The sequence below is a fragment of the Vulpes vulpes genome, chromosome 7, assembly GCF_048418805.1.
Source record: "Vulpes vulpes isolate BD-2025 chromosome 7, VulVul3, whole genome shotgun sequence".
NCBI classification, from domain to species: Eukaryota; Metazoa; Chordata; class Mammalia; order Carnivora; family Canidae; genus Vulpes; species Vulpes vulpes.
In genome coordinates this window covers 50,814,456-50,839,040 of record NC_132786.1, presented here as the reverse complement: position 1 = coordinate 50,839,040, position 24,585 = coordinate 50,814,456, and the positions used below count along the sequence as shown (strand labels likewise).

The following is a 24,585-nucleotide window of genomic DNA, read 5'->3' as shown; positions in this document are numbered from 1 at the left end:
TTTCTGTGCCTATGGATTTGTCTACACTGGGTACTTCATTTAAGTGGAATCATGTAGTCCTTTTGCACCTGGCTTCTTTCACCTCACTCAGTGTCTTCACGGTTCATCCATGTTGTGGCTTGGGCCAGAATGCCATCCTCTTTCAGGCTGAGTACTGTTTCATGGTCTGGACAGGCCACATTCTGCTCCTCCGTTTGTTGATGGACACTTGGGCTCTTTTTACCTTCTCTGGGCTCCATTCTTGATCCCAATAACTTTTCCACTTGAACCAAGTAGTGCTGGGCACCACTGAATGCCTCCACTCTTGAGTATGCTCTAGGTGAGCTGGGGGTTGTTTTCTTTCTTTTTTTCTAAACCGGTGTGTGGATACTGTGTATTTCAACTATGGGACTCTGCTGCAGGAACTGTGTGCTAAGCTGGTAGCAACCCTGGCCCCCACTGGAATTCAGCTCGCTTTATTAATTTGATACAAAGCTCAGTTCAGAGGTGAACAAACGGGATCTAAAGAGGATTCAGGTTTTTAAAATGCTTTCCTCCCTCAGTGTTCAGTAGAAATAATAAAATTGGCTATCTTTTGCTGATGCACTTTCTGTTTGTTAGCAGTGAACTGGGACATTTGGTATATTTACCTCAAATCCTTGCTACAACCCTTTGAGAGAGATATTATTACTGTCCCAATTGAAAAAAACAAATGGAACTCAAAGACTAATGTTTCCGGGCCACCCCCCACCCTCACAAAGATATGAATGCCTGTGTCCTGGGCATCACCATGCCTCCCTGCCCTCTGTTACCTGCCTGTGATCAGTCTGGCCTCGAGATGTGCATCACATCACAATGCTGCCCACCCACTCCATCAGCAGGCCTCCCAAACTCAGGCCCCACTGGAATTACTTCTTTTCAGTGAATCCCTCCATCCCCAAACATCACTGTCCTTGAGGGTAGCATCACCAACAACCATTACTCATTATGGCCCCGTCAGGAGTGAATGGCAGGTGACAGTGTACCTACGTAGAGAAGAAGAGACATTTGAGGGAGATTTTGATAGCAGTGGGAAGGAAATACATACATACATTCTCATTATTCTTAGGAGTTCTCTTAACCTTATTTTATCCTATGGCTTTAACACTTCCCAGGGTGTTTTAGCCACCACCTGTCTAGCATCTTCTAAGGGGGGCCGTAGTGCTGGAGCTTTCTGTTGAAATTGTAGGTAGCAGTTTGGAGCCTGGGTTAAGGAAGACAAAATGTGGACCAAAGTGCCCTGGGGATAAGGCTTTGGTCAGCTACCTTAGTTAGCTGCTTTTGGAGGCCAGCATACTCCAGGCCCTATGGATGTGGAAACACACATACACATGAATATATGAGTGTAGACATGTGTCCTGTAAGAAATTCCTCCAATTTTCCATCTCACAAACATCTGAAAAAGCTCTGTCCTAGTCCTTCAGGGGAATGTTCTTTCCCAGATTCCATCTGGCTTTGTAACCTTGCCCACACAACTACTCAATTTTAAGGTGTGTATATATACCTCTTTTTTTTTTTTTTTTTGACTAATCAGCTCATTAGTCAAAGTAACCTATTGTTATCATCTGCAACTCACGTTTCAGGAAGAAGCAGAAAAATAAGTTACTATCAGGCTCAGAATTCTGATTTTTTTAGGGGTACCTGGGTGGCTGACTCTTGATTTCAGCTCAGGTCACGATCTCAGGATTATGAGATCGAGCCCTGTGTTGGGCTCTGCACTGGCCATCCCTGCTTAAGATTCTCTCCCTCCTTCTGCCTTTCTCTTCTCATGGTCTTGCACTCTCTCTCTTTAAAAAAAATAAAATAAATAAAAATAACAAAATATAAAAATTTAAAGAAGGAATTCTGATTTTTATTTAACAAATATTTTAATCATAAAGTTTGATGCATATAACACATAACATGCATAGATACATGAATGCCTATTTCTGTGCACTGTCCTATTAGTGGGCATCCCTGCATTCCAGGATATTGAGTGCTTAGGAGTTCCTGGATTGAAATTCATCTTTATTAGGCTACAGGGTCCAGGCTCAGACCTGTTACCACTTAGGTTTATACTTATGTTCATCTCTCACTCACTGCAACCTTTAACCCAGTGACTTGGTTTCTCCCTGACCTACTACATATTCATTCTATAGTCAGTGTGGGCTTTCTAATGTCTGAGAGGGGCTTTCTGTGCACAGCAAAGATTGTTTACAGATAGTTAGTTCTTTAATTAATGTTCATATACTAGAGATAGAAATCCAAAAAAAATCAAAAATTTTCTTTTACTAGAGATACACCTTGGAAAAACCCAAATGTCTTGCAGTTGTTGGATTTGGATTCAGTTTGCGCTATGTGTAAATTTAAAATAATAAAATAAAAACTGTAACTCTTGGGGAACTTTGAAAAATGCTTGATTAATTCAAACTGATAACTAAAGGCCCTTTATTCAATAATTTGTTCCATTTAGAAACTTGGTTAAGTACATTCCCTTAAAAACTTAAATTGCATTGATCAATTTGTATATTTAATTTTTTAAAATGTTATTTATTCATGAGAGAGAGAGAGAGATGCAGAGACACAGGTAGAGGAAGAAGCAGGATCCATGCAGGGAGCCCGATGTGGGACTCCATCCTGCACGGGATCACACCCTGGGCTGAAGGCGGCGCTAAACCGCTGAGCCACCCGGGCTGCCCGTATATTTAATTTTTAAAAAGCACTTAGTATGTCTGACGGGAAAGGGTTCAAACCAAATCTTGCAAATTACTTCCTTGGGCTTCATTAGTCATCAAATAAATACATGCCAGGCATTGCTAGCCACTGGAGATATAGCTGTGAACAAAACAGAGCAATGAACAATGAACAAAACAGAAAAATCCCTTGCCTTCATGGAGTTTATATTCTTACAACTCTTAAGTTCATTAAACTCTTAAAAGCCTAACAAACTGAAGTTTTATTTATTTTAAAAACATTTAATTTATTCATGAGAGACACAGAGAGGCAGAGACATAGGAGGAGGGAGAAGCAGGCTCCATGCAGGGAGCCCGATGCAGAACTCGATCCCAGGACCCCGGGATCACACCCTGAGTCAAAGGCAGACGCTCAACCACTGAGCTACCCACATGTCCCATGAACCTGTTTTATTTATTTATTTTTTAAGATTTTATTTATTCATGAAAGACACACAGACACACACAGAGGCAGAGACACAGGCAGAGGGAGAAGCAGACTCCATGCAGGGAGCCTGACGTGGGACTCGATTCCAGGTCTCCAGGATCATGCCCTGTGCTGAAGGCAGGCGCTAAACCACTGAGCCACCCGGGCTGCCCTATGAACCTATTTTAAATGAGAATTTCAAAGTTAAAATTCTTAGACCTTTCAACCTAAAACTACAAGCCTAAAATCAATTATATCTTTGAGTTAGAATCACAAAGCAAATGTGTATCTACTTAATCTATAATCTGACACGTAGATACCAAGTGTACAAATGATTCTGAAGCCTGAATTACAAAATTCTAATACTGTAAACTTGATTTGCTTTGTCATTTCTCCATTTATTTCTAAACTTTCTCGTACTGAATACTGGGTTATGCAGCTGAGCTTCTGTGATGTTCATAACCCAGATACATGATAATCTCATGTAGGTTGAGAGAATGGAAACTAGTAGGACTGGGGATGTACAGGCTGCATATGACCAGAGTGAATGTTTCCATAGGACAGAGGGACACACTGGGTCTGATTTTAACAGTGACTAGAGGAACAGGGGACCCCGCATGCACTTGCATCAGACAAGATTGGTGACATAATATGCTCTTAGTTGGACTCAAACGTTAACTTCATAACCTTTTTTGATGTCATCATCTGATTTGGATGGATAAATTACTTACCTGTCCCTAGCTCTCCTACTTTACTATCTGATTCCATTCAGCTAACCCAACCTATTCTGAATCTTCTGTGCCTGGCTATTTGGCCTTGCCTCCAAGGATGCTCTGTTTATGTACACTCGACCATGCCACTCCCCCAGCATGCAGAGGTGGCCGAGTGTAGCTTTCCTCTCCCAAATCTCCATCAATCCACCCCATTTTTTTTGTCATACAAACAATGAATATATGCTCAGTTTTAAGTCAAGGGCAATTCAAGCTTGCTCTCCCGAAAATTCCTGGCTGACCCCTCCCTTCAAACAGACTCTCTCTGCTGAGCCCCTTCTATATAGAAATTCTAAAACTATCATTGCTTTTTTTGCTTAAAACCCTTCAGCAGTTCACACTGCACTTGGAATAGAAGACAAAACCCATAATGCAGCTTGCAAGTCCTTGCATGATCTGGCTCTCGCCTTCCTCCATGACCTCATCACACGCCTTTCTCTTATGCTCCAATTTCAGCCACACTGGCCGCCTTTAACTTCTTCCAACAGAAGCTGCACTTCTTTCCTACCTCAGGTCCTTTGCATGTACCGTTCCCACTTTCTGAAACACCATTTTCCCTACTCTCTGCTTGCATGACCCCCTCATCCCATAGGTCTCAGATGAGATGTCATTTTTTCATAGAGGTTATTGTTCTTCATAGAACTTGCACACTTTGTGCATTTATTTGCTTACTACCTAGACCATAAGCTGTGTGGGGCCATGTGTGGTGTTCGGTGTGTCCAGCACCCATCACAGTGCTGGCACATTCTAGATGGTGATTATTTGCTGAATGAGTAAATACCACAGTTGCCACAGCAATCACCATTAGCCTTCAGTCATAACTGTTATAATCATTCATATCACCACTTTTGGCTCATGGGAGGTACTGAGTAATTGTCTTGAATTCAATTGAGATATCTAAATGTCAATAGCTCGCACATTCCTTAATACAGTTATTTTAGATTACCTTAGTTCTTGACACAGGTAGTCTTGTATAGCTTCTAAAGCTGTGGTCTTTGTGTTCTTAGAAGATCTCTTAGAGTAAGGAAGACATACCAGCAAAATGTGCATTTTGTGGGACTGGCCTTTCCTAATTTTTTGAAAAATGTCACTGAACATTAGCTAATTGGCTTCCAGTTAGTACTAAATTTTGATTGGTGTAAATACAAGTTCCACATGATACTTAGTGATTTTATTTGTTTGCTTGTTTACCCCGCAGCATCCCAAGAGATGGATGAGTTTTGCTGGCCCCAGGTCACAGAGGGTAGCCTCAAGTTACTGAAGGGAAGCTCTAGTTCTAGATTATCTAAGGCTTGTGGCTTAAACTCAGCCCCCTATGGGTAGTTCTACAAGAACCTTGCTGTCCACCCTCCCACCGTCCACAGAACTCAATCCTCGGAATAGCACCGAATTGCTCTAGAACTCTTAACCATTTAGAGCCTGCTGTTGGTCTCCTTCCTTTTCTTTCTTTTTTCTTTTCTTTTCTTTTCTTTTCTTTTCTTTTCTTTTCTTTTCTTTCTTTTCTTTTCTTCTTTTCTTTCTTTCTTTCTTTCTTTCTTTCTTTCTTCTTTCTTTCTTCTTTTTTCCTTCCTTTCTTTTCTTTTCTTCTTTCTTTCTTTTCTTTCTTTCTTTCTCTTTTCTCTTCTCTTCTCTTCTCTTTTCTTCTCTTTCCTGCCTGGTAAGATCATAGCCCCAACAAAGATTTCATATCCTTGCCTCTGCACCTTGCCACCTGCGGCTACGAAACAACAGCATTTAAAAGGAAATGATTTTGAACGTCGCATCGTTAGTAATTCATTTAAAAGCGCAAAAAAAAAAAAAAAACACACAAAATAAAATCGAATGCTGTGAAAGAAAAAAAAAATCAGGTTTATTTTTGTTTGTAACCAGCCGAGCATTTTTGGAAACCCACATGTGGGGTATGTATGAGCGTTTGGAAAAAACCCAAAAGACCCGGCATCCGCACGGCGTGGTCTGGGCTCGCAGCACGGGCGCCGCGCGTCTGTAACTCGGCGTGACCTCGGCGCCCCCGCGCCCCCGCGCCCCCGCGCCCCGCCCGCGCCGCGCGCTGTTGACCCCTGGCGACTGGTGGCGGGACCGGGCGCAGCCTGCAGAGCCGCGCGGGCCAGAGGACCTGCGTGCAGGTTAGCGGGCGGCCGGCGACTCCCTCGGGGCAGCGGGGGACGCAGAGGACGAGCGGCCGCGTGCGCCGGGGAGCCCCCGTGCCGCCCCCTCCTCCTCCCGCCGCTCGGGGCGTCGGCGCAGGTGGGCCGGGCGGGGCGCCGCAGGGCTCCCTGCCCCGGCCGGGGGGTCCCCGCGCGCCCTGCGAGGGGAGGGGCCACCCGAGCGGGGTGGATGCCGGAGCGCGGGCTCCAGGCTGGGGCGCCGGCCGAGGCCCCCGCGCCGCCGCGGGCTGTTGCACCGGGAGACGGAGAGAAGCCGGCCGGGAGCGGGGCTCCGACTGCGGGACTGGGCGGGCCGGCCTCGTGGGCAGCCGTGGCTCCCGGCGCGCCCCGGCCAGGCAGGGGGAGCCTGCGTGTGTAGGGGCACATGCGTGTCGGCGTGCGCGCACACTCTCCCGCGCACCGCCCCGAGCCTCGGGAGCAGGGAGGCGGACGAGGCGCGGCGGGTGCGCGGAGCCCGGCGGCCGCAGCTGCCGCCCGCGGAGCCCGGAGCCCCGCAGCCCCGCAGCCCCGCAGCCCGCAGCCCGGAGCCCCGCAGCCCGCAGCCCGCAGCCCCGCGCACGCGGCCCGCGTCCGAGCTGTGACGACGGCTGCCTCCCCGGGGCTGCAGCGGAGGCGGAGGCGGAGGCGGAGCCGGCCCGCGCCGGGACTGCGGGCCGCGCGGGTGCGGAGGGCGCCCGGCCCCGGGTCAGCCGCGGAGGCCTCGGCTCCCTCGTTTGTCTGGGTCTTTTGTGCCGCGGCTCCCAGTCGGCCGAGCACTCCTGCGCTGAATCGGGCCATTGTCTGCGCTCCCATTGCCTTCACGCTGCAAGTCCCGGCGCCCCCACCCCGCCCGCCCCGCCCGCCTCCTCCCGGCCGGGAGCCTCCTAACGTGCCTGCCCCCCCAGGAATCTGGAAGCTATAAGCCGGGCGGATTGCAAATGAAGTGTAATGCATTGTGGGACGTGTGTAAAACCGGAGCCTTCGCCGTGGGGGGGTGTGGGGGCGTGGGGAGGGCCGGACCCGCCGCTGGCGGTGTAGACGCCGACGAGGAGGGGCTGGGGAAAATGTGCGCAGAGTCCGCCCGGGTCGTGCCCGCCGTGGACGGATGAAGCAGCCGCGCGCTGCGCCCCGGCGCTGAGGCCCCCAGGACCCCACCATGAAGAAGACCCGGAGCACAACCCTGCGGCGAGCCTGGCCTAGCTCGGATTTCTCGGACCGGGCCTCGGACCGCATGAGGTCCCGCAGCGAGAAGGACTACCGCCTGCACAAGCGCTTCCCCGCGGCCTTCGCGCCCCAGGCCTCGCGGGGCTACATGACATCAGGTGGGTGCCCGCGTCTCTAACCCCGGGCGGGGGCGGGGGCCGGGGCCGGGGCCGGGGCCGGGGCGCTGAGGGGCAGGGCGGCCGGGGACGGATGCGGTAAGTTCGGGGGAAAGCAGGAAAAAATTAGCTCGCATCCACCATTTTGTACCTCCGCGGGATCCACAGCAGGCCCTCTCAATATGGGGTTTGCGAGCTATTCGTTAGGTAAAATAAGGGAGGGGGGCGAGCCGGGCGTTTGGGCTGCAGGACATAGATGACTGCAAGCGCCTTGCGAGGCCGCCGCCTTGAGCTTTGGGCAGGAGCCTGCGTCCGGGGCTGCCTGCAGTACCCGAGCTGGCCGGCTCCTGCATTGTGGCCAGTCGTCCTGGTGGGCATGGAAACGCCCCCCCCCCCCCCCCCCCCACCTTTCTGCAAAGGGAACAGGTTCCATGCACCGTTCTGGATGGTCTGAGGCAGGGAAGAGCTGCACGGACCTCGCAGGCTCGTCGGATCCGCCCGCAGAGAACTCTGCTGGAGCTCATTGATTGCATTCTGGGGGGTTATGGTGTGTATGCGGATCCAGCGCTCACATGATCCGGTGTGGGGTTTAACATATGTTGCTTCGAATCAGGTTGTATGGGAAGAATGGAGGCTGTGTTTGCATGTCAGGCAGGAGGGACGAACAAAAACGGTAAATGGAAACTGGAGGCTTCGGGAAAGGTTTCATCCCCGGGAAACGCAGGGCTGCTAAAAAGGCATTTCGGAAGGAGCCAGTTCCCTTTGGCAGCACAGCGGGATGGCTTCGGTTGTGACTCAGGAACCCAGGGGATAACATACTGGAGGAAATGCCCAGGGAGGAAAAGCCTGGAAGTCTTCCCTCGTTCTCTCCTTCCTTAGCATGCAGTGATGTGTAAGACATGCGTTTTTGTGAGGTTTTTCATTTTGAAGGAATTGATTTTTCGACTGAACACACTGCGATGCAAGAGCTGAGATTACACTGGAAACCACATACTAGTCTACATCATCCCCAGCCCTGTCTTGACTGGCGAGATTGCTTGAAGCTTGCGGTTGGTGCTCACAGTGTAGCTCTACTATCTTTCCCCTAAAACAGCAAGTTGTTATGGTTTTTTTTTTTCCTTTTAAACTGGGGCCAGTATCTCATGCTTTAAAAATGTCCTGTGACCACATTTCCCTAAATGTAAAACCTAAATAAAATAACCATCCTTTTTATTGCAAAATCTGCCCACAGAAGGATGTTGTACTATTTTGGCAATAAGGCTCCCTTGATTTTCTCTTTCACGAAAAGCCAGATTTGCAAAGTGACAAGTGCAGTTTATACGTTAGTAACGTCAGTCAGTCGCGGCTAGGGTTGCTACATTCTTCAGACTTGTGATAGTAGATTTTAAGACACACCTAAATGGAAATCTAACCTCAAAACACATATGTACATAAACGCATGTCTGCACTGAGTGTTTAGATAATCCCCAGGTTTCAAATGGTTTGAATGTCTTCATTCCACACTGAATGGTTCCCCTCTTTTTAATGCCTCTTCAAGAACCAGTACTGACACCAGGTGTGAAGCTGTAGGAGGGCAGGTGGCCATAATTTCTTCAACAAACCTGTGAGATTCAGGCATAGTGATCTCAGGCATAGTCTCATGGAGCCTGTTTTTATCTGTCTCTGGCATGGGTTCGTTATGATCACATTTTCATTATTTGCTAATGCACCCACTTCTCTGCTACACTGCCAGTTCTGCGAGGTGTTTTTGAGGGCTCGGGAAAGAGACTGATAATATTATTTGGTTCTCTTTTCTTATTTCATTGCTTGACCTGCAAATGGCCAGCTGTTCTTACAGTGTTATTGAGAGATGAGCTCTTTCGGGTTGATGGTTTGCTATGCAGGTTTAATGTTAGGCACCTACCTAGAAGAGAAACCCCAGAGGTGGGGGAAAGAGAGCTGTGTCATTCATTCAGCATTTTCTGGAGTGTCCCCTGAGAGCAAAGTGCCTTGCTAGATTCTCATGGGGCTGAAGGGTGGGCTATGATGTGGTTTGCCCAGGGACGGTGGTCTATTATTTATTCATCATTTTAAATGCTAGCTAAAACATGTAATAAAAGGTATTGGTGTTAATGGAAGGAGATAGTAAATATTAAGACGGACGCCTACCATGGACACTGTGAGAATAGATGGAATCGCTCATGTGCATCTTTTGTGTGTGTGGGTGTGGGTGTGGGTGTGAGGGGGTATCTTATCAATTTCCTTTTCAAATAGGCTCTTTTCCAAATATGAGCCTTGATAGGAATAGATGGTGTATTGAAACATGCAGAGATCATTTACAGGAAGTTCTCTTCCTCTTAAGAAATGTAAAGGAAATCCACTTGTATCAAGTTAGTGACTCTGGATACAAACAGAGCCTTTGTCACATAGAATGGAATAGAAAATGAAGCAGCTGAGAAACACATGAGTCTTTTCATATTTCTTCTTTCTGTTTGTCCAGTCTTTTGGTATAATAACTACTGGTATTATCATAATTCGCTTTCAGTGAAAAGGGTTTTTCTCGTACTGAGTTCAAAGGACAAGATAAGTTACTGAGTTATTTAAAACAAGGAACTCTAACTTCAGTTGAGACTCTTTATAGAAATCCAACCCCCCCCCACAACAACTATTTGTAAAAAAAATATGGGGTGAACATCACGTTAAAAAAAAAAAAAAGCTTTGGGGAAGGGGAGAGAAAGAGAGAGATATCCTTGGAAATTTTAAGAGCTGTTGTTTTGGCCCGGCATACCTGTCACACAGTAGATACTTGAAGTTGAACTCTGTTTATTAAAGCAGAATTGTAGGCATTCCATAATAGCTTTCTAATGAGACAGCACCATTTCAAACAGCCTTCTCTCCACTAATAAGTAATTACCAGTTTGAAATGTGATTTATAGCAATAGGCTTGACATTTAGCCTGGGCTTTTTCATATAGCTTCAGGATAAACTACACTTAAACTCAAGAGGCTCGAAAAGGCGCATATAAAACTTAAAAGAGATCCTGTGGAAACACAGTTCAATAGAGAATTCTGAAACTTTCACTCTTGAAAACCAGGTCTTTTATGACGGTGTAAGCTCCCAATTCATGCTACCAAATCTAAAATAACCCTAAGAATTCACAGGCCTTCTCCTGGCAACCAGCAAGTTCACAGGCCATGAGATGAGTTCATTGTTCATCTTGAATATTAATTTCCCAATGGTAGTTTCTGGGCAAGAAAAGGGGGGAAATCTTGCCTTTTGTTCAAATCAGGATGAATAACTCAATGTGCATGCATTATCTGAAGAAGAAAAGAGGTGAGATCAAATGGATGTGGGATCATTCTTCTGGATTTTCTAAAACTGGAAATTATGATATCAATTAACTAGAGATAAAAGTAAATCCTCCCCCTTCCCCAAAGAGGGAAATATCTGTGTAATTCCTAGTGCTTTACATATGAAAACATGCTCACGTACCTCCATGAAATAATTTTCAAGGCACCAAAGCTTTTGTTGGTGAAGCTGTTAGGGCCCTGTCAACTGTGTGACCTGTGACCTCGTCACACAAATGATGCTACTCACTATGTTTTCTTCACTCTCTTCTTCCCCATCCCTGGAGATGTGTGCTTCTGGGTGTTGCATGTGTAATGCCACCACGTTTGGGGGCCTTCTGTTGATCAGAATCAGAAACTAGTATTTCCACTAGAAAGGTTCTACAGAGCATGTTCTTAATGTGAGACACCCCCAAAGTCATGGCACTTTAAGTCTGGTACTTGTCATAATAAAGAACAAGAGAGTAGACAGTTTTATTTTTTAATTTAATTTTTTAGAGATTGTATTTATTTATTCACGAGAGACACACAGAGAGAGAGGCAGAGACGTAGGCAGAGGGAGACGCAGGCTCCCTGTGGGGAGCCTGATGTGGGACTTGATCCCAGGACTCCGGGATCACAACCTGCACTGAAGGCAGACGCTCCACCAACGAGCCGAGCCCCCCAGGCATCCCAAAAGAGTAGACAGTTTTAATACAATGGCTTTAAAGGATTTGAGAAGGTAAGTCAAAAGCCCCAAATTGACATCTTTTAAAGAAATTTAAAGCAATTTTTCTCTGCCCACCTAACTAATACCATCAGTGGGGAAGAATGACCAGCACACTGCCTGGATGGGTTTATTAGTTTTCATTTTATAGAAATGAATTCTGGGGCACAGCTGATTGTGTGTCCCAGTTCCTTATGTTCTGTTATTTTAAGAGACGTGAGAGTTTTCTGGGAGTGGAGGATGGACACGCGGGGTTCTAATCTGGGCCTGCCACCAACCAGCTGTGTCCCTGGCGAGTAACATGACCTCCCTCCCGTCTGTGACGGGTCCTTCTGGTCCCCACTTCCATTACAGAATCGTGCCCTGCAGTGACTCTGTAATGAGCCATCCCAGGACTTCTGAGCACTTACACAGAAATCGTTAGAAATGACCTTTGCCCTTTCTACTTATTGGAGTCATGTGCTTCCCTGTACGTGGGGTATGTGGGAATAGTGCTCATTTTGCAATAGAATCCCTGTTTCCTGCCATCCCCAAGCATTGCATTAAGTATGTGCGGGGCTTATCCTGGCGCTCAGAGTAATGGGGGCGGTGGTGGTGGACGAGGCTATAATCATATGCAAGTTTCAATAAACAGCATCCTGTCGCCTCCTTTCCCGTCTTTGCAGAGATCCATTTCCAGCCAGCTACTCCAACTGTGTTTTAATTTGAAACTACCTGTGTTGACTCCTTTCATCAGGCAAGTAGAAGTGAGGAATATTACACTTGGTGGTGAATGACTTTATTCTTTATTTCCCAGGAGAACATGAATGCGCTTACAAAAGGTCACCTCTCTTGGTATTTCAATATCTTTTACACTCTTGCGAACGTTTTTATTTGAAAAAAGGAATATGAGTATATTGTATAAAAGCCTTAGCATTTTTGCACGCCCAGAGCAATCCTGGCTTAAATTCCCTGTACCCCAGAGAGTTAGGGCAGTTCAGACAATAGCATGTTCTTTGGTACAACGATTGCTTATGCTGAGTGCAGTTATAACCAAGAAACAAAATCTGGTGAGATCCCCGCTGGTGGGATAATATGCTGACTTCTGAATTTAGGGCAGGCTTTTTGTAGATCAGTCATGGAGACTGTGTTGGAGGCTAATCCGTAAGGTGTAAAGTAGAGGTTCTTGTAGTTTGTAAGAATGTAGGTGATAGTCAACCCTAAATTAATCGTAGCCACAGTAATACCAGAAAGAAATGACATGGGTAATTTTTTCAGTAGATAGTAAACTTTTCCTTAAGCAGCTAATCCCTAGACTATTTTTATGTGACATTGGAATGTACAACCAACCAGTTGGTCAGAAAATCCAGTTTCTACCACCTAAGTATTTCTAAAATCTGCTCTTCCTTCTTCATCTGTGTTGTTTAAATCTTCTTCTGTTCTATTATAGTATCTTCCAATCCAGTTCATCCTCCCCGGGTCCCCAGGGGGTTTTTGTGTTACAGTTACATTAGTTCTCTTTGTACTGTTTCTCAGGCCTGTGGACAGAGTCCTTTCTAGACCAAGGCTCTTCATGGCATGACCTCCCCCACCTTTTCCACCTCTTCTTCCTGTGTGTTTGTCACCACACTGTGCTCCAGGCCTGGAGAAACTCTCTACCTTCAGCAATACCTGGTTGCCATTTCGTGACTTTCTTAATTTCTCTGGCGCTGCTGAGAATATGTTCCCCTTCTTTGAAGGTCTGTTGGAATACCACGAAACCTTCCAGATCCTTTCTGGAGTAAATCACTCCTGTGACATTTGTTCTGTACTTGTGTCATAGCAACATGGTCACCTTATGCCAAACCACAAGTTCACATGTGGGTCTCCTGTATGAGCCTGGGAGTTCCTCACTGGCAGTCCATATTTTATTCACATCTCTACTTTGCCAGCAACCGCAGAGCTTGGCACATATCGGGTACTCAGTAAATGTTTATTGCATGAATGAATAAAATATGACTTCTGTTAAAAAATTGGATTAAGATAGGACCAGCTCTCAGTGAATCGACCATTAGAAAGCAGTAAATAATAGGATCTGATTGAGAGTCAAGTAAGGTGGTTGATATGGTTGGTGTAGATGGAACAATTGAGAATGGATATCAATTAGGACAGGCCGCCCAGGGGGAAGACTTCCTTGTGTCTTGAAGGACTGGGTAGGATTTGAGGAGACAGGGAAGGAGGCAGATGTGGGGGAAGGTTGTAGAAGCAGTATGAGCCAAGGATGAAAGGAGCATTTCAGGAGGGATGTCTGCGGGGGCTTGCCGGACAGATGGAAGAGGTGAAAGTCTTGAGGCCAGGAAACCAGTCAGGAGGTGGTTGAGGGAGCCCACGTGATCAAGCCATCAGATGATGAGTGGCCACCACAGAGCAATGCTTCCCAACCCTGCATGCCCCCAAGATTTTAACTGTGTCAGGATACCACCCATATTATTTACTGAATATTTTTTTTCCTTAACCTGACCTACTATTTTATGGAAATGAATTGAAAAGAAAATTTTGTATTGTCTGTGAAATTACAGGTTTCATTTGAGAATTCTATTTTTCGAACCCCCGTTAAAACAAATACATTACCCTTTCAGTTAAAATACTCAACTAAGTACCACCTCACATACCCGAGTGGTACTCATGCCACCTAGTAGGAAACCCTGTATCAGCCAAGACGAAAGAATGGGATCAGAGGGGAGTGGGGGAATCTTTGAGAACAAAGAACTGGCCCGTTCCTTGTAACTGGATTTAAGAGGTTTAAAAAAAGAAGACAAGGAAGAAGAAAGGCAAATCAGGTTTGTGTTGTAAGAATGTGGTACATGACAGTGGATCAGGTGATGAGTTCCGTTTTGGATGTTAATGGGCTGGTTAGACAGGCAAGTAACAGTAGAGGATGGAGATATAGTTTGGGTGTCATCCACTTAGCCGTGTTAGTTGAGAACATGAGACTAGCTTAGCTTTCTGTACTGTATGTTCTGTTTCTTAGAGGGGAGCAGATGACTGCCTTATTTTTGTTTCTGGCAGATGGAGGGTCATTTGGATTCCTTTAGCTTTGAGTCCTACTTGGGTTTCTGAAAATGTGGGGACTCAGGGTTGGGATTGCCTGGAGATCATCTGCTCTCCTGTTCCTAAATGTGAAGAGCTTTTTAACGCTAGGATCTGTGTTAGGAGTATTAGCATCTCTTCAGAAGCCACTGTGTTGTTGATAAAAGGGATATATGTTTGATGTGAATAGTCAGGTGTGAAAAGGGTTAGAGCTCTGCACAAAGCAGCCCAGAAGACTAGACCAGCTATGTAAATAATGTACATTTCAAACATCTGTCATATACCTATGCAGTTGAAAAATTATGGCTTAGGTAACTCATACACACGGTTAAAATCTCCATTTATCTTTTCCACTCAAATCCATGATGGCTCCTGCAGGCCAAGTTTTCTCTCTTTGAAGATAAAAGAGAGATATTTGGCAGATGCCTGTGGGCATTAGTGGTAGCAGGACTTATGCCTGGCCCTGTCCTTCTGATGGCCATGGTTTCAGAGGGAGGAACCATCTAGCTTTGCAATTAACACCCCCACCTCAACCCTACTGTACATTCCTATCTAGCTGATTCCCCTAAGAGAGCTAACAGGCCACATATTGCTTTTGGCATATCCAGCTTTTGCTTTGAAATCATTTATTCATCATTATGTGAAATGAAAGGCCCTCATAGCAATTGAGATACTGTGGATAGTTCTCTCTCTCTCTCTCTCTCTCTCTCTCTTTTTTTTTTTGGCTGCCCAGCATCTGCACCCCTCTTTCTGTGTCTGGGTAATTCCCCACTGTCATGGGTTGGATTACACACCCCCCACCCCCACCCCATGCTAAGAGCCATTCAAGTTCTAACCTCTGGTGCCTATGATTGGGACCTTCCTTAGAAATAGGTCAGACATAAATCAGGTAAGAATGCTGGAGTAGAGCGGTCCCTAAATTCGGTAAGACTGGTGTTTTTGTAAGAAGAAGGAAAGAAAAGGTCACGTGACGACAAAGGCAGAGACGGGAATGACGTCAAGCCAAGCCAGGCCGGGGATTGCTGGTCACCACCATGGGGCAGGAGAAGGGCATGGGATGGGTTCTCCCTCAGAGCCTCCTGAGGGAAATGGTCCTGCTTCTGTCTTCTGGCCTCCAGAATCTTGAGAGAATACATTTCTCTTGTTTGAAGCCATCCAGTTTCCAGCACTGGGTTTTGGCAGCTGCTGGGGATTAATGCACCCGACATATGAATGTTGGTGGGAGGTGGAAACCTCATTTCTCCGTGTAGATGCCGAAGTTGCCATGGGATCGGTTTCCTGGCCTGCCTGGCATGGAGGGCACAGGTGCATGATCTGGGTTTCACCCCCTTACCTGCGCCCTTCCAGACTTGGGAGCTGGCGCTTGTCCACCTAGCAGTGGGGGCTGTGAGGCACAATCTGCTCAAAGGGTGGCGCTGTTGTGCAAGACAGAGTTCTGGAAGGGGGGGGAGGGGGGTTGGGGGCAAGTGGCAAGCCCTGTGGCAGGGTTGGTAGCACTTGGGCTCCATAGTGGCTGCGGAGGAGTCCTCACTGGAGCAGCTCTGGCTGCAGAGTTCCGAGCCTGGATCTCCAACGCCCACCCCACCTTGACAAACCCGGAGTTACTCAAAATATTTCAGTAAATATTTCAGCCTCTCTTTTCTGAGAGGCTGTGTCGCATGGCAATTAAGAGCAGAGATGCCAGCTTCATAATCTAGCCTTTCTAAGACTGGCTGGATAAATGTGGCTAAATGTCCTCTTTTTCTTTAGGGCCTCAGTTTCCTTGCCTGCAAAATGGGAATAATCATAATGGTATATCCCTGTGAGGTGTGGGGTGAATTATGTGAATATACGGGAAGCACTGACAACCAGACTTGGCACATAGGAAGCATTGTATCAGTCCTTGTCATTAGCATCATGACAAAAGAGCCAGCATTGGTTTCTGTTCACCTAGTGAACCATTTGAATTTTCTTTTTTTTTTTTCCATTTGAATTTTCATGTTGATTGGTTTTAAGATTAAATACTCCTTTCAATTAAAATTATTATTATTTTTTCAAGTAATTAAAATTATTTTAATTGAAAGGAATATTTGGACTTTTTTTTTTTCTGTCCCACATTTACTCACTGGTTATTTATAATGAAGACAATGACCGGCTGTTGATAAACTTAAAAAAAAAAAATGCTTTGAAAGAGTTTAGCCAGGGAGTAAACATGTCCCCAAGAGCTGAACAGGAGGGATGTTCATAGTGTCGGATAGGATTTTCCACCTTTGTAATAGTGGCTCCAGTCACTTTACATAACAGTAGAGTATTGTGACTTCGGGCTTTGAAATCAGGGGGGTGTACATTGGCATCCCGGCACCCACTTGCTGGCTGTATAGCCTTGGCAGTTTATGTGATCACTCTATCCTCTGTTTATCTTCTGTAAAATAAGGGTAAAATAATATCTAACTGACAGTATCTGTTAAGTGAGGATAAAATGGTATCTAACTGTTGGTTGTTCTGTGCATTAAAGGTGCAAAATGCATACAAAATAATTAGCCTCGTGCCTGACACAAGATAAGAACTTAGGACATTTTTGCTATCATATTATTATTTTTGGAGGTCATAACTGCAAGGCTGACTCATTTCCAAATGTTTAACACCTAAGGGTGCTGAAGAAGGGACATGGCAGGTGACATGTCCATGATCAGGTAAAGTTAAAAAAAACAGCTTCAAATCTGACTCTTACACTTGGTACTCATTTCATCAGAAACCAAACATTCCATTTCTTATTGATTTTGGTATATGATCTTCTAAGAAATCCGCAGAATTATTCCTTTACCTAAGTGGGCTCACTTGCCCTTGAATTTCCATCTTCGGAAGAACGGTAGAGAATTGTTGTGTATTCAGAAGTCCTGTGGGATATTACATCTAAGAGAACTTGGCTTCATGAAAATCAGAGAGACAGTGCCCTGTATAATCAGACTTGGCTTAATCTGAGATACCTACGTTGGCTTTTCAGTTGAAGGTAAAGGGGGGAAAAAAGCTGCTTCTGAGCGGAGGGTGGAGTTGTGTGCTTGCATGTGGTTGTGCATGCAACAAAATCGACTCTCGCAGGTTGTGCATGCAGCAGAATCGACTCTCGCAGGTTGTGTATGCAGCAGAATCGACTCTCACAGAGATGCAGTGTGAGAAAGGAGCGGTGTGTCTAAGGTACATCAGTCAAGGGCTGTTTTGAAAGTGAAGCCCAGGGGTTCTCTTCTCCAAACCAAGCCCATTTCACTCCATGGGTGAGCTTAGGGATGGTCCCATGGAATCTCAGGTCAGGAGTCTCCTTGAATCGTGTAGGAGGTAAAGGGGTGCTATAGTTTGGGGTCCACTAGTCAAATGTGTTAATATTTCAGCAGCCTTCCGAAGAGCAGATAGTTTGGCCAACTTGGCCTTTGAACTCAAGGCTTTGGGTGGTAGCCTGAGCTGGGGAAGAAAGAGCCTCCCCCCTCCAGCTTTCAGAGCTGCCACCACCTCCACTTCACCCCCCCCACTCCCCCCACCCCCACCTTTTCAGGCAGACATGCAAGCCCCAGCCACTGGGATTTGGGAACTCGGAGCTTCCCACGTTTGCCTTGTTTACTCCCGAGTTTGCATTTTACCTATTCCGTTTTCAACCCTTTTCCTCCTCCCTCCTTCCTGAAAGTCCAGCAAAGGATACCTCATGAACCCAACCTAAAGGGTAAGGAGGACCTTGCTTCGTATGGCTGTGGCCAAGTCATTGAACTTCAGAAGCCTCCTCTAAATAGAACTCCAAAACGGGACAAAAGCATTGGCTTTTGTTGATTAAAGGATCATTTTTGGAGAATGTAGATCTTGTATTTGGAGAATGCAGATTTTGTTTTCCATGGGTTGTGCTCTACCCGATGTGGATAATTTAAACATGTGCCAATTTCAAAGAGGAGGTTTGGAATGCCCAAGACACAATAAGTGGCATACTGTCCTGATTCTAGGGACCAGGAAAGGAGGTTTCCATCATCACATGCAGCCAGAGGTGTGACAGTTTCTCTCCAGAGAGGCCCTGCGAGTGTGCTCAGGCTGGGCTTGATGCTGTGGGTTTGTGGTAGGTGTGTCTCATGGTAACACACCATTTGTGTATGTAGTGTGGCCCTGGAAGGTTTCTCTTCAGCTCGATGGTGGGAAGCCAGAGGTCAAAGGCCCTGGGATGTAAGCATGGGCTCCCTCCGTGGATCTGAGAACAAGTTTCCAACAAGGTAACACAGTTCCCCAGGTGGTCCTGAAATGTAGGTATTAGGGGGGAGCCTTTTCCCCCCAGGAGGGGAACCACTCTTCCCTGGGCATGTACTTGGCACCAACCAGTGGGAACAAACCGTCTCATTCATTTCACATAGCCGCCCTGGGGGCCAGATACGAAGTAATATTTTGAGCAGCAGAGATCACAAAACTGAGATTTTATATACTCACACACACATACACACATACACACTCTCACCCACACACGTACACACACACACACACACACACACACTTATGCTTTAAATCATGTATATATTCAACTGTTAGTCTATATGTTCGATGTTAGTAAAATTAACTTCTTATTTTTATGTAAATACCAAGTAATTTCTTTGGCCACTTCAGCTGGTTCATCTTGTTCTTCTCTAGCAGCCCCCACTCCAGAGACAGGTTTTAGCCTTCTCTGCATATTCTGACGAGCTTAACCTCAAATATCTGTGCATTATTTGAAAGTTATCTCCACTCTGCTCTAACGTTCGAAGAGCTACCTTGACTTGCCTAAAGGACAGGTCTCCTAAAATCTGGCAGGCGAAGGGGCGGAGGATCGTGGAGAGTGGGGAGGTTGCTGGAATCTTCCTGCTGGTGTTTCATACCCATCTCTTCCCACCGAAGACAGGGTTTCTCATCCATCTGTCCTGAGTGCCCTTTTTTTTTTTTTAAAGATTTTATTTATTCATGGGAGACACACACACACACACACCCAGAGAGAGAGAGAGAGAGAGAGAGGCAGAGGGAGAAGTAGGCTCCATGTGGGGAGCCCTACATGGGACTCGATCCCAGGACTCTGGGATCACGCCCTGAGCTGAAGGCAGATGCTCAACCACTGAGCCACCCAGGCGTCCTGTGAGCTCCTCCTTGTCTTAATTGGCCTCGTGTTTCCATGAGCCATCAGTCATGCAGGGAACATCCTGGATTCTTGGAGGCGATGGAACAGTTGAGATCACAAACTTCCTAGGTCGTCTTAACTTGTTTGGGCACAAAAGGACCTGACAACAAAATTTGAAACTTTAAATGGAAAGAAATCCCCCACATAAACATCATTTCATGTATTTGTAAACCATTTCCTTCTGCAGGCTCGTTTTCCCTTTCCTTTTTTGGTTATGAACAACCACTGAAGAAACATTAGTTCAGTGCAGTTGAACTTTTGCCGTCTGTTGTAAGAGTTCACACTGAACGTTATTCTGAGCAGTAAGTACAATAGGCCTAAATCCAAATAATTGAATAATTGAACAGCCCCCTGCATAGTAATTTTAAATGATGGAGTGTCAGGGGGGCAAAGAAGGAGGAGTTATATGGGTCTGAGTGGCTCAAGGTAAGGATTAAGTAAAAGATAGTTGAGAAATTAGTAAACTAGGAATTTGGGTGAATATGTTAAAAAAAAAAGTATAGTTGGTTAAAATGGGCTAAGTGGACTGTATCTTTGCAAAGAATGAGTTGACTCGTTTAGAGTACCTCAGATGTATATTATAAAATTTTCAGTTTAAAGGGAAAGGAAAAAAATGTCTTTGTGATTCCCCATAGGGATCACTCTGAGAAAATCCTGTACAGTCTTTCCTCCTGTTTCAGTGGCCAAGGGAGATGAGTTCAGTGACCGATGGCAATGTAGCAAGTGTGAATAACATGAAAACATAATCTTCATTTAGTACTTTCCGCTGACCAGAAGACTTGCAAAATCTAGCATTTATATAACCCTTGGAGTGTACATTCTTTTTAAAGATTTTATTTTTAAGTAATCTTTATACTCAATGTGGGGCTCGAACTTACAACCTTGAGATCAAGAGTTGCATGCTCCACCGACTGAGCCAGCGAGGTGCCCCTGGAGTGTATAACATTTAAAGTAAAACAAATAGGGGATCCCTGGGTGGCTCAGCAGTTTAGCGCCACCTTCGGCCCAGGGCGTGATCCTGGAGTCCTGGGATCGAGTCCCACATGGGGCTCCCTACGTGGAGCCTGCTTCCCCCTCTCCCTGTGTCTCTACCTCTCTCTCTCCATGTCTCTCATGAATAAATAAATAAAATATTTTTAAAAAGTAAAACAAATAAAGCAAACTCTCCTATTCTTGAGAACATTTAAGAATAGTCACAAATCTCTATGATACACTGGGTTTTTTAAAAAAAAAAATCTCAAGAAAACAAACCCTAGAAATTGCTTTTAGACAGTATAATAGTTAAATACCGTATCTCTTATGAACCCTTTCCCTGTTTTATGGCTAATCAGCAAACACTTACATTCTGTATGTACCAGATTTAAACATACTAAATAAATATCGCAAAATTGTCAGCTCTTAAATAAAACAAAATGCGACTTACAGTTTCTCTGTATTGACTTTAGAATCAAGGCACCAAACTAGCTAAACTCACATTCACTTGTATTCAGTTTCCTAAAATTAGAATTTCTGGATAGTTGCATATCTTTGTTTTAACTTCTTATTGCCAGGAAAGCAATGTGGGAGAGATCTGATTAGTCAAGTATTTCTTTAGAGAAAAGTGTTTAACGATATGCAGGAAATAAAATGTATGGAAATGACATTCCTCTCAGCCTGAAGACTTCTCACTGATTCCCTGTGCCCTGCTGCTTTGAGATGAATAGTTTCCTTCTCAGGTATATTTAACTCCATAGACTCATTCTTTAGGCATGGTTTGTTTTTGTTTTTTGTTTTTTGCCTTTTATTTTCATTGTGAGATCCATGCAACAAAATGTATCACCTTGATTCTTTCCTGGTGTGTAGGTCAGTGGCATTCAGTACCCTCACGTCGGGCAGCCATCCCCACCATCTAGATGTCCACAGAACTGTTTCCATCTTGCAAACGAAATCTGTTCCCATTAGATAGCAGTTCCCTGTCCCTCTTCCTCCCAGCCCCTGGCCACCACCTTTCTATCTCCTGTGACTTTGCGAGCCATTCGCTTTCTATCTCTGTGAATTTGACTCCTCTTCCTACCTGATACAAATGGAATTGTGTCATCATATTTGTCCTTTTGTGACAAATGTGACCTACATCCTTTTATTTCACTCGGCATAATGTCCTCAGAGTTCATCCGTGTTTAGCAGGTGTCAGGATTTCCTTCCTTTTTAAGAATAAGTAATATCCCATCTGATGGATAGACTGTATTTTGTTTATCTCTTCATCTGTTGATGGATACTTGGGTTACTCCCCTCCCCTTGGCTACTGTGAATAATGCCGTGTACAAACGTGTACATGCTGTGAACATGGGTGTACAAACATCTGTTCAAGCCCTGTTTTCAGTTCTTCTGGGTCTCTACCCGAAGGGGAATTGCTGGATCATATGGTAATTCTATGGCTAATTTTTTGAGGAAACCGCATGTTTCCTTCCTACCTCCCTTTCTTTCTCTCCTTTTTTCTTTTGACAGTAGCCATCTTAATGGATGTGCAGCAGTCTTAGTCGTGTATTTCAGGCAGCAAAGGTGTGCAGAGCTTCACTATGTTCTGGAAGATCTTTCTTCCCTGGGAAATTGGAAGGAAAGTGGAGTGATCTCCATGTGGTCATCTCCCACACAGAGGAACATGATGAGTGTTGGAGCTTTTTTTGTTTTTTTTGTTGGTTGGTTGGTTGGTGGGTTGGTATTTGGGTTTGTTCTTGTTTCTGTTTTTTTACAAGAAGGCCACAGTCCCCTGATTAATAAGCACAGTGGAAAGTAAAGGTAGAGCAGATACAACAAGGAGCTTCTAGTTCCTTTGAATCCAGTTTTCTTTTTTTTTTTTCCCCAAATGAGAGATGTACTTGAATGAGGGTAAGCCAACCTCTAATCATCCAAACCCTATTCCTGCCTCTGGCATGTGCTGTGAGGCAGTGCTCAGGGATGTGTGCTCTGGGATGTCGTAGGGATGTGGACCCTCACCCTCTGGGTGCTTAAACATGCTGAGAGCCTGAAACACCCAGGAGGTGAACCGCAGAGATGAAATGTTGGAAGGTGAAAAGTCCCAAGTCCTAATCAAGGGTAAAGAGAGGGCGGCAGGAAGTTCTGTGTTGCCTCTGGTGGCATCAGCGAGGTGTCCCTGTCCTAGCGTCTTGGCTGTCCTCACCTGGAGGCAGCCAGGTTCGGGATGTGCGGTGTGGACCGTGGCTCCTGTCTACCGTCTGTAGACCCATGCGCACTTATTGTTCCTTCTGCAGAATGATCAGGGGAGCCTGTTAAGCAGATACATGTCTTGGCCTCCTTCCTCAAGTATTTGGGTTTCTAAGCTTGGGGCGAGGTCCAGGATTCTGTAGTTTTAAAAACTCCCCAGGTGATTCTGCGGCACCAGGAGGTGTGGTAGCCACTGATTTTGCATCCCTCGTCCAGGGTGATGAGGCTCTCAGGTCCATGACTCCTGTGTCCGCTCAGTCCTGTCCTCTCGTGTTCAGGGCTTGGTGAGAGCCTGAAGGCAGTAGAGCATGCAGACTGGTTCTGGCCTGCAGGAATCCTGCAGTTTTCCAGAGACTTGGAGGAGGTAATTGTGGCGCACCTGGGCGGCTCAGTGGTTGAGCATCTCCCTTTGGCTCAGGCCATGATCCTGGGGTCCTGGGATGGAGTCCCACATCAGGCTCCCCTTAAGGAGCCTGCTTCTCCTTCTGCCTGTGTCTCTGCCTCTCTTTCTGTGTGTCTCATGAATAAATAAATAAAATCTTTAAAAAGAAGCAACAGCAGCAATTGTAGGACAGTGTCATGGAACTCTGGGGTGGAAGAGTTGTGGGAGGGGGACCACACAGCCCGGGCACCTGGCAGATGTCTGGGCGATGAGAGGAGACTTCTGAGTCAGTGGTCCTGAGCCATCCTTTAAAGGTTCAGGGGGCATCAGCTGGGCAGGGAGGGACAGCTGGAGGGGGCTTCACACAGGCAAAGGAGCCTTTGGAGGTTATCTGGGGGTGGGGGTAGATACAGTTTAAGATCTAGAGATCTAGAAGGGTCTTCGAGGTCAAACCAAGGAGCCATGATTTTATTCGGAGGATAATGAATCACAGAAGAATTTTCTTTTCTTTTTTTTATAATAAATTTATCTTTTATTGGTGTTCAATTTACCAACATACAGAATAACACCCAGTGCTCATCCTGTCAAGTGCCCCCCTCAGTGCCCGTCACCCATTCACCCCCCCCCCCCGCCCTCTCCTTCCACCACCCCTAGTTCGTTTCCCAGAGTTAGGAGTCTTTATGTTCTGTCTCCCTTTCTGATATTTCCCACACATTTCTTCTCCATTCCCTTATATTCCCCTTCACTATTATTTATATTCCCCAAATGAATGAGAACATACAATGTTTGTCCTTCTCCAATTGACTTACTTCACTCAGCATAATACCCTCCAGTTCCATCCACATTGAAGCAAATGGTGGGTATTTGTCGTTTCTAATGGCTGAGTAATATTGCATTGTACACATATACCACAGCTCCTTTATCCACTCATCTTTTGATGGACACCGAGGCTCCTTCCACAGTTTGGCTATTGTGGACATTGCTGCTAGAAACATCGGGGTGCAGGTGTCCCTGCGTTTCATTGCATCTGTATCTTTTGATCAGGGTTGTGATGTGTTGTGATTTGCATTAGAGACCATCCTCCTCGGGACAGTGGATGGGTGACCTAGAGGAAGAGGTACAAGGAGAAGGGTGATTATCAATAGGCTTGTGAGGGCCACAGGGACCAGAATGTGGAGGGATTTCAATGCCATGGTGTCTGTCTCCTCCTTGAAGCAGGAAGTTGGCCATGGGCTATGAGGGGTGGAAGGGGAGATGGGCAGGGTGGTGAAGTCCAAATAGTTGTGTTGGTACTAGAAGAAAGATGTGCAGATAGATAGATGGGTGAGCAACTTCTTGAGGAGCCCAGCTGAGGCCAGATACCATGAATTAGGGGTGGCTTTTA

At 45.8% G+C, this 24,585-nt stretch overlaps 1 protein-coding gene across 22 annotated transcripts in view; it reads left to right on the top strand.

The window, feature by feature from the left end:
* The window catches only part of STOX2 (storkhead box 2), a 215,174-nt gene that overhangs the window by 100,325 nt on the left and 90,264 nt on the right, over nt 1–24,585 (top strand). The window contains exon 1 of one of the 22 annotated variants that reach the window (XM_072763835.1): nt 5,877–6,049. The exons of 9 other annotated variants lie outside the window; for them this stretch is intronic. Coding sequence is in view for 2 of the 13 variants with exons in the window: in XM_026018301.2 (XP_025874086.1) it covers nt 7,227–7,392 (166 nt within the window). In the remaining 11 variants the exon portion in view is untranslated. Of the gene's footprint in view, nt 1–5,876; nt 6,050–6,730; nt 7,393–24,585 lie in introns of those variants that run through there. 12 more of the 22 variants (XM_072763848.1, XM_072763823.1, XM_072763839.1 and 9 more) reach the window with 12 other exon arrangements.